Source organism: Rhinichthys klamathensis, unplaced genomic scaffold (genome assembly GCF_029890125.1).
Source record: "Rhinichthys klamathensis goyatoka isolate OS25496 unplaced genomic scaffold, OSU_Roscu_1.1 h1tg000405l_1, whole genome shotgun sequence".
NCBI lineage: Eukaryota > Metazoa > Chordata > Actinopteri > Cypriniformes > Leuciscidae > Rhinichthys > Rhinichthys klamathensis.
Window position 1 is genome coordinate 388912 of NW_026606906.1, and position 11089 is coordinate 400000.

The 11089-nt window shown below is 34.6% G+C and overlaps 1 protein-coding gene across 1 annotated transcript in view; it reads left to right on the forward strand.

The window, feature by feature from the left end:
* Window positions 1–3914: 3914 nt before the first annotated feature.
* The window catches only part of vax2 (ventral anterior homeobox 2), a 25464-nt gene continuing 18289 nt past the window's right edge, over window positions 3915–11089 (forward strand). Inside the window, exons 1-2 of the mRNA XM_056234758.1 lie at window positions 3915–4750; window positions 7798–7985. Of these exons, the coding sequence (XP_056090733.1) occupies window positions 4501–4750; window positions 7798–7985 (438 nt within the window). The 5' untranslated portion in view covers window positions 3915–4500. The remainder of the gene's footprint in view (window positions 4751–7797; window positions 7986–11089) is intronic.

An 11089-nucleotide genomic window follows, 5' to 3' on the forward strand; every position in this document is an offset into this window, starting at 1 on the left:
ATTACTTCTATTATGTAGATTGTCTACTCGCAATATCTAGGCCTACTGTTTTATTTACTTAGATGTAAAGCATTCACTTTAAAAGCATGGTCTAATTTAAAGTTATATTGTTTGAGTAAAATGTATTGAAAGAGTAGCCTATTGCAAAGTAATCTGGCCAAGTTAAAGTGACTTTTTTTCAACTTTACTTAACTTAAGATTGTAGGCTACTTAATTCCATGTGAAATGTATCGAGCCCATATGCGGTGAAGAAAAGAAATATGAGAGGAGAGGAAAAGTTATTTGCCAATGCTTTGACTTTCTCTCGCAAATGTTTTGCGTGCGCCCGAGACAGTTTGCGTTCGCTTGCAAACTATTTGCGTTCCCCCGAGAAAATTGCGTCCACGCGCAAAGAACGCAAAGTTTCTCGAGGGAACGCAAAACATTTACGAGAGAACGCAAAAGCATTGACTTATTATTTTTCCTCCCCTCTCATATTTTTTTTTTCCCCAACACCATGTCCGCTTGGGGGCTTCGTGGAATTTTTCTCTCTGCAAGTTTTTGCACGCAGATTTTTTAAGTAGGCCTAAATTATTGTCCAAATCTGACACCCTAACATCTCATTTTCACCTGTCCAATGACAAAGAGAGAATCGTATTTTATCTCGAGTGCGAATAAGCACGTCAAGATTTGTCAGTCATTCGTTGTCCAGATCTCTCCCCTCAGGGAAACAGTATTGTCTCTATGCCCGAGTGTCACTATACCTTTGTGCGTCTCAGTGATATCTAACACTGATGGACTGAAGCAGAAAACTCTGCTTAAAGCCAAATGAACTCTTATAATCTTAGTTTTATGAAGATGTGGCAGCTTCCTCATGATAGTGCACGAGTCTACTACAACTGGTTTGAGCTGCCAACGCCTTTGCAGGCTATTGCTTTGGTTATCCTTATTGAAACGCAAATCTGACTTAAAGGGATAGTTCGCCCAAAAAAATGAAAATCCTGTCATAATTTACTCACCCTCAAGTTGTTCAAGCCCATGAATTTCTTTGTTCTAATCACACAAAAGAAGAAATTTTGAAGGATGTTTGCTATAGTTGTTGGACTTGGACCCATTGACTTCCATATTATGGGTGGGAAATATACTATGAAAGTCAATGGCTATACCGTCACCTGGCTCCCGCGACATTCTTCAAAATATCTTCTTAATTAATTCTAAAGGAAATTCTAAAGAAATTCATACAGGTTTTGAACAACTTGATGGTGAGTAAATGAAGACAGAATTTTCATTTTTGGGGTGAACTATCCCTTTAACTTTGATGCACAATCACACAAGTTCCCATTCATAAATGCGCACACGTAATTTGCTGCATGCGCGCTAAAAATGAGACTTAAAAAATACTATAAGCCGTCAAACTATTTTTGGTCATTAAAGCCAAAAATAAACTCAAGTGAAAGTTAAATGTGTTCGCGAAAATAAGAAGTTTCCCTCACACACTCAAAATCCTTATTTGTATAATTTTGGGTAAAATTTCACATCGATCTTATTTACAATACTAATTGGTTTGTAATTGACTGTAGTAGGCTACTATGGCCCATGTTTACGTTTTATTTCGATCAAATGCATTTATTTCTGTTTTTCATATTTGTTCGTGTTTCCCAAGAAGCCTTGAATGGAGTTACTGCATGTTTACGTGTTTCAATGGTTTTCCATTGCATTTGTTGTTGTAATTTAGACGTTTTTAGTTGTTCACCTTGGATGTTCTTAAATTATTGTCTTCTTTTAGGTTCTATAATTTTCTTATAAACTATTAAGGAAATGAACAGTTTAATAATATCTACGTTTGGCCCACAGTTTCCCACCAGTCTATCAGAATTAGGAACTAAGGAACTATAACATGCGTCTTGCTTTGACCCTTAAGTTGCGGTCTAACTAAGGAATTATTAAGGGTTATTATTCATTTATGTTGTCATGGTTGACTGAGTCAGATTAAAATCACATTTAAGAGACCGGGGTTAGTTGTCACACTTAAAAGTAAATGTCTGTACATAAACCTTAAAGTCTTGACTATTCAATAAATAAATAAATCTGACTAAAAATAACACTTTTAAGCAATATCCTCTTAATCGTGACTTTTGGTTAAAATCTGTGAAAATACTTAGAATGTGGTTTTGTGCTTTTGTTTATATTACAAAAAAATGACATAGAGGCCTGTATGTGTGGTGTGTGTGTGTGAAAAATATTTTTGGTTTAACTTAAAGTAAGTTACCTACATTTTGAGCTCATTAAAATAAATGTATTTTTTTGTTTTGTTTTTTTACAATGGAGATTGGTTTAATAAATAGAAACATAAAATGTTGTGTTATCTGAACCAAATTAAGTAGGCTATTTAAGTTGATTTTACAAAAGATAAAAAGTTGTAATAAATCATGAAAATATTTTTTTAATAATGTGTGTGTGTGTGAGAGAGAGAGAGATCTTTTTGGAGCATGTTCTTGGTTTAGTCAGGTAAAACCAAAATGGGAAGGTCTGTTTGTGTGTTTGGCTGTTTTGCAACATTAGTGTGTTGGAGGAAAGGGCCAGTGTGTGAGACTGTGGGGCCAGAGAGCAGTGGAGGCAATTAAACCTCTCTTGACTGTACTGTTGGTTTGAGGAAGTGAGTGACAGCTCCATTCATCACGTTCACTGTTTAATCTGTGCTGAGCAGCTGAATTCAATAATGAGCCATTTCGGCACTGAGTGATAAACACTGCTGAAAGTGGCAAAACTGCAATTATGTCATTGCGGCCTCCGTAATGGGATTGCGCACTCAGATAAAAGATTCTAATTTTTTTTTTTTTTTTTTTGTGTATTATGGCAACGGTTCAATGATGTGATGAACACCTGCGGTTCGTGTACCGTGAGGTAAACACAAATAAACCCCTCGTTCAGACTTGCACAATAACGCGAATAATGTGTATTCCATCTTACACTCTTAAAATAAATGTTCTTTGTTGGCATATGGTTCCATAAAGTACCTTTAACGTAAATGGAACCTTTCATACTAAATGTTCTTTATGTTCTTCACACTAAAAGGTTCTTTGGGGAAGTAAATTTGTTCTTATGGCATCGCTGATAAATCACCCTTTTCCGTATACAAACCGACCCTTCTCTCAATTATAACACTAGAGGAACATTCTCCCTTGCACAAACGTTGTGAGGAAGTTATCTGTGCAGTTGTCAATATTAAAAATAAAAAAGTAGCCTAGCTTAAACAATAGTGTCAATGCGCAAAATATGCTCTTTTAGGGTTTTTTTTAGGCTATATTTTGTTCAGTTTGAAAGAGTTTAAGTTTAGGCTACTTAATAGTTTATTCATTAATTTATCTCTGCAAAATAAATATTACGTCCCTCGGCATGTTCTGCTCCTTGATGACTTAGTAAAAAACAACAACAAAAAAAGGCTTAGCCTAATTAAATAATCGTGTCGTTTTTTTAGGCGCTTAGGCTAGCCTACTTTATAATCATGACGCATTCGAACATATTTGCCTGGTCCGTTATTCAGCAAGCGCAAAATAATTAAACGCGCTTACAAAGCAAATGTGAATTAAAAAAACAATCTTTTATTCTACTTACCGAGTAGCATAAAGTCTAAAGATAACAGGGATAGTTTCATTCACATTTCGCTGAAGCTAACGGGTGTTGAAAGCACCTCGTGCTCTTACTCGTCTCTGTTTATCAATCAATTGATGGATTACAGTCCGGAAGTGACGTCACTGCTGTCAGTCAAAGTAAAAAACAAAAACAATGGAATTACGTGTTAACGTGACGGCTGAAGCCAACGGATTGTGTTGAGAGTACACCGATAATAGGCCGATATTATTTATTTAGCCTACTTGCATTGTGTCGTTTATTATAGGATATTCCTGACTTGGTCCCACGTGAAAATGAGCGCCTCCCTCCTCCCGAAGAAATCCTGAAATCCGCTGGCTCTTCCTCCAGAGCTTCTGTAACCCAGCCCAGAGCAAATACGAAAAAAAAAAAAAAAAAAAAAAAACACCCAGTGTAGTCATCGAGTAAATTGACTATATAAGTCATGAACGGGGGAAAGGGAAAGTTTGCGCTGCTCGGGTCCATGTTTGTTGTGTGGAATTACTTCTACGTGGTTAAGCAGTGAAGCGCCTCCCAGTGCCTCGGTCACAGACCTTGAAGCCCAGCGCATATATGCACAATGTATTTTGGGTTGAGCGCGATCCTATAGCTGAGGAGGGTCCTTCCACATGCCCACAGGGCCCCCTCTACCTCCACCTTCCTTCCCTTCTTTACACATCTCCTCCTGCATGGGCGCCCGATGCCGGAACATGCGAAAACATTTGGGCAGAAACTCGGTTCCGTCGCTGGATTCTAATTTGATGTTGTTTTGGGAATAATCTAATCTCCCCATTTCTGCCAGGAAAGAATTTACGCAGACTAGGCCTATTTATTTAAGCTGAAAATTGCCCAATAAAAGTAAGTGGACACATAAAACAGTTCAATTGTTAGATGTTTGATCAAGCCACGAGTATGGGCGATGGAATCGCCGAGGACCGAAACCACTGTGGATCCAATGCATTGTGCCGTGAGCGCGGGAGAGACTCTAAGAGCCGGACAGAAGTGGGGAACCGGTCACCTGTGCAGAGCTCTACCGACACACCGGCGACCTCGGCGTCCACACCGACCTCATCCAGCGAGGATGGACACGATAAACTTTTAGGAGTCGATCCGGACTACTGTCGAAGGATTCTGGTCAGAGGTGAGGAAGCGAATACACTGCAAATCTGCGGGACTACATCATTTCCTGTTTGGTTTTGAATAGGCGTTATTTAGTAAAAAAAAACAAAAAAATATATGCTATATATTTTACTAATGTCTAAAATTGTTTTGTGTAATTTTAAGCGGATTTTGTTTATTGGTTTTGTATTTTACTTAGTTCTCGTAGCATACACTGTTAAAAATAAAAGGTTCCACAAAAGAGATTCCATAAAATAACCGTTTTTTTTTCTTAGTGTGAAGAACATTCTAAAAATCCAAAGAATCTTTTTCCACTATAAAGAATCTTTTGTGGAATGGAAAGATTCCATGGATGTTAAAGGTTCTTCATGGAGCTTGAGATGCCAATGAAGAACCTTTATTTTTAAGATTATTAGTATTAAATGTACACCAAAAATATCTGAGATTCGTTTACAATTTACAATTAATGTCACACATTAATGCACAAATTGATGCACAAAATAAACTGCCAATAGGCCACAACACAATATTAAAAGGATGCCCATTAAATGAAATAATATAGCCTCAATATCTGAAATTGAACAAATATTTAAAACACCACACAGTTTTATGCAGTGAGTTTATCTGAAAAATTTCATAGATATTTATGTTATAAATAGGCTATTATAAATATTACATACATATTAAATAGGCTGTTTAAATGCATTGTTTTCGAGAGGTGTGTCTTTTATATTGCTTGAAATTTATGAAATAGATTATGTATTTAACGTCACACAAACTACTGGTTAACCAAACATGAGTGTATAGAGATAAAACAAATAAGCTAAACTAAATAACAAAATAAGCTAAAATAACATTAAAAACGACAGCAAAAACATAAAAATGCAAACACTAGCCGGTTCTAAATTCACACAAAATATCTCAATATGTGGCCCATTTTGTAAATGGAATTTTATTAATACAATCCACAGTATATATTTATTTAGAAGAGCACATATTTTTCACACAGATGAAATCCTGCTATTATTAAACTGAGAAAAAGGAATAACAGTTAGAGCCAAAATTTAAGAAATAGGTCCATGCAAAAAAAAAAAAAAACATAGGGAGTGTTTAATGGCTTATACCTCGTGATCGTTAATATATAGAACATTATCACCAGAAATAATTTTACAATTAAGCCTTTATGCATTTTGTCGTGTTCCCATTTCAGTTTTTAAAAGAAAGAAAAGACGAGCAGGTGTGGTCCACTTTTGAAAATAAAAACGGCACTAATAATGCTTAAATATTACCAATGCACTAAATATTTTACCATCATCGGAATGGTTTGCATCATGCAGCTGTAACGACTTTTAAGAGGCTATGTGTTGTTAATAGCAATGTTTTAAAATTAGACCATTCAGTGCATTTATATGGTTTCAGTTTAGCCATATTTGTGGCTTATATAGTTTTATTTGATCGTAATGTATCGCTACATCATGGAAATGAAATGATTAAATGCTCTTAAAGGAATTTTTGATTCAGATGGACAGTAGGCCTAAATGCTTTGTGAAATTGAAACTGTCGTGCAATAGTGTCTCAGTCAGCGGCTCTGGAAGCCCACGATCCCGACACAATCCCTGGTGTCACTATTTGTTTTTAAAGCTGCTATTGAATGCGCCGGAGTCCTCGTGAGAACCAGGGTCACGGAGAGGTCAGCTCGTCTGTGTCGTCATGCTCGACGAGCTCGCGCTGATATTAAACCGCGAGGAAAACGCAATTACAGACGCTTTCGCCATTAACATCTCGTGCTCTTTATCAACAAACACCATTAATCTTATTGTGATATTACAGTTCATCCAAGTGTGATACTATATACTCAGCTTGGTTGCCAGGCAGACATCCAGATAGGCGGAGCTATGAACGTCAGGCTAAATATTAATACTTCACATCGTTTTAGAAAATAGAGCTGATTGAATCCATTCTAATAATATCATATAGTTTAATAATGACCGGTTTTAAAGTTCTGGAAAGCTAAGTATATTCGTGTACTCCCACCCTGACAGATATGACTCGTTGAAATGTATGATTTTTTGTCTTTATTTCAAAATAATGCAGTGTTGGGTAAAGAGTTGGTGCTGTTTTATTTAAGGCTACATTCAATTTCTTCAAATCAATGATAAGATGAGAGAAAAAATATGTGTTTAACATCTTTTAAAAGTATCTTTACCATATGTTTGGTTTCATTAAAAATCGGTAATAAACGGTTACCTCGAATAGTTCTGTTTAATTCAGTTACCTGAGGATAATAATCTTGGGTTTAATGTTGCATCTCATGCACACACACTCAAAACAACTGGGATGTTTCATTTGAAAGTGGCATAGAAATTAATTAAAAATATGATGATAAATAAAAATGTTGCTTTGGTTATGGCTTCCCAATATATATAATCCAAGGCATAATGCTTTTGATGGAACATATATTGTATTATATACTTAGCACAGACCTTTCCTTTAATAAATTATTATCTGACATCATGATGTCAGTCATGATATCAATAAAATGTTGTATCACATGTGTTGATAATTATGTGTCGATAAAAGTGATTGCCAACTAATATTATTCTCGTTAAGCTCTGGTCTGCTAGGATGAATACTAACATAAATGTTTATTTTTTATGATTTGATAGACCAATTCAAATGTCCACAAATGTAACATGATGCCATTTTAAACTAAACCTCAGCAGAAGGGCAGAATCATCAAGATACTGGACTTCTTTTTGCAAGTCCTTTGGAAAACTCACGAGTTAAACTGCATATTGGTAAAACAAAATCAAATCTCGATTAAACTACTTTTTCTATAAGCTGGCATTAACCAGTTAAACGAGTTAGGAATACAAACCTTTATAACTAAGTTCATAGTCTGTTTAATATGTCCTGTCATGAAAAAAAAAATATCTAAACACTTATTTTCACATCGGTTTTTTTAAACGCGTCACAATATATTTAGGGTTCTCCCACTCATAATAATCTAAGAGAAATTGCTCTATCTCAACACAAAATAAGTAAATGATGTGTGTGTGTCCCGAACAGACGCCAAGGGCACTATCCGGGAGATCGTGCTGCCGAAAGGCCTGGATCTGGACCGGCCGAAGCGCACGCGCACGTCCTTCACGGCGGAGCAGCTCTACCGGCTCGAGCTCGAGTTCACGCGCTGTCAGTACGTGGTCGGGCGCGAGCGCACGGAGCTCGCGAGACAGCTCAATCTGTCGGAAACACAGGTACGACACGGAACCGTGCTTTAGAGACGTGCTAGTGCGCTTCACTTCTGAATTAGGCCTTGCTTTTTAATGCAGTATACATAAATGCATGTTTTTTTTTATAAAATATTTTGTTGCATGGTTGATGTATTTATTATTATTATTATTATTAGGCTATATTGTAGGCGAAATTGTATGTATTAATATTGACAACAGTTCAAATTGCAATTTGATTGTGTCTTTGTGAATTCAGCAGAATTATTCCTCATGTAATAAGTTTTAATGACATCAGATCAGAGTTGTTTTTATCGATTTTCAAGTAGCCTATTTTATTTATTATTGTACCAATGTATAGGCCTAGCGGTTAAGGGGTTTAGATTTAGCCCTAAATGAATGGTTGTGTATGTAAAATGCATCAGTAGATTGAAAAAGAAGCATTTATGTGTCCATTTTCAACATTTCTTTTGAAGACTGTCTATTATTTAAAAATTACTCTTAATATGCTATAAAATTCTGGATTTTTACAGTGCGAGTAACACAAAACCTATTTACTGTCTTATAAAACTACAGAATTTTTTTACGTGACAGTGCATTAATATCCTCAATGACAATGTCAAAATACAATGAGCGCAAAGAAAATACGATATTAAAGACAGTATAGGCTAAATTAAATTAAATGTAAACGTTGAAAAAGTTAAATACAAAGGACGGTGTGTAATAAATAAATAAATAAATAGAAAATAAATAAATAAGTTTGTATATGAAGAAACGACCATAAATCGACCGTCGAATCTGAATAATAGAATTAATAATAGGCTAAATGGAAAATAAGTAAATATAAATAAGACAATTAATGAATAAATGGACGCACCAACGATTAAATAAGTAGGCTAAATAATAAATAGCCTATATAAGTTGGGATATGAATAAACGACCATATATCTCGTTAAATTATAAATAATAGAATTAATAATACACGGAAAATAAGTAAATATAAACAAAAAATGAATGAATAAATGGACGCACCAATGATTAATTAAGTAGGCCTATAGGCTATAGGCTATATATGTGTGTGTGTGTGTGTGTCACACACACAAAGGCTATATATAAGTGGGATATGAAAAAAATTACCATAGCGATCATTGAATGATTCTGAATAATATAATTAATTGTCCTATAAACGGAAAATAAGTATATATAGGCTTATATATATATATATATATATATATATATATATATATATATATATATATATATATATATATATATATAAATGAATGCATGGACACCCAAACGATTGAATAAACAAACAAACAAATGAATAAATAAATAATTAGTTTTAGTAAGTTAATTGTTTTGTCAAAGCAATCGCTACTGATTACAGTGGTGTGGCAAACTGGCAAAAATCTAACGAGTGTGTCGACGTCAAATCGTGCGCGAGAGTTAACAATCTCCTGTCTGCAAATGCTGCATGTCAGCTTCCATTGTTATGAGCACAATACTCATAATTAGTATTCGCACAGTGGGCGTTAGTGGGCGGAGCATTTCTTTATCCAGACGTGAAGAAAAAAAAAAAGAAAAAGAAAAAATGGGGCCCAGTTGTCCAGTCATCTTTCATGCATTACGAACTGCGTCACTTCAGATTTAATATTTACTTGTCTCGTTTTTTTTTAGTTGGCGGAATTCATAACGTTGCATTTATTTTAGTCTGATTTTAGCTGGTATTACCCAAGTGATTAAAAAAATCGAATAATCAGTTTACTCGGACAAAATTGTTACGATTAAACGACTAATTTGTTACTCACGGATAAGCCTAACATGACTGAATCAGGCATGTGTCAAAATAGACTATTACACAGAGAATATCCTGTATATTTACCTTATAAATCACCTCAATAAATCACACAAAAACGTGTGTAGATGCACTATTATGTGGACATGGTGGCTCAATTTTCAAAACACAAGCAATTTCGGTTTAATGCGTTATTTTTTATGAATAGTATACACAATGATGTAGCAATTTCAAAGCAATTCCAGTGTATTATCTGCACAGACCACGGGTCTAGATCGCCATGAAAAAGATGATTCAATACAATGTAAATATAAACTGGGAATTATTTAATTCAAACTAGTTTCACCGCATTGCTCAAATATTTTGGAATGGTAAATACGATAAATATTATAATGTTTGCAGTCATGGTTTCAAAGCCTCTTTCCCGCCTGTTATATTCTATGTTTTAATCTGAGCGAAACAAAACACTGGCAAAATGTTACAATAGAAATGAATGAATTGAAACGAATTAATGAATGACTAAAAAACCTATTCCAAATTCTTATGGATCTGCGCAGTTGCATATAGGCTACAATTAAATAGGCCTATGTTTTCTAAAATGAAGATTAGAAAAAAATACCAATAAAATATATTTTTAGTATATAGGCTATAAATTTGGTCAGAATTTGAACACTAGGGGCGCATGACTGAGATCATTATTACAGCTGGAAATATTAAAGTGAATTTAGTCAAACACGATGATATATTTTCATGCAAACACATGGAGTTTGAGTGGAAAAACAAGGACAACAGCATTATGGTTATAACTAATAAAAAGTCTGTTTTGTAGCCTACGTTTTGGTCGAGTATGGCTACACTATTGATATACCTTCTGTGATATGCTATAGTCCATCTAAAACTATAAATTATAATTATTATGCATACAGTTTTTAATATTTTTCTTTAAAAAATATATATTTTTCAAACTATACGGGATCAGCTTTAAACTGGCTCAGTCAAAATAGGCAAGTAGATTTATTGTATAACATATTTCTATAGAACTCTTGTAATCACTAATATTAAGATTTTCTTAATCGAAATCAAAACTAAGAAATTAAATCGTGTGAAATGTTCTGTCAAAGCAGCATGAACTATTAAAATTATGAATAAAGAGGCAAAAACCATGAGGCGCAGCATAACGGAGTTCATTAACTTTGAAGAAAAATAAAAATGCATATTCTGCTTTATTGAAATTTTAATTGAACTTCAAAAGATAAATACAGCGTATAAATCGTTTCTCTGAAATCATTTCCGTTTTGAACATGCGTGCAGCAAAACTCAACCAAACACACTC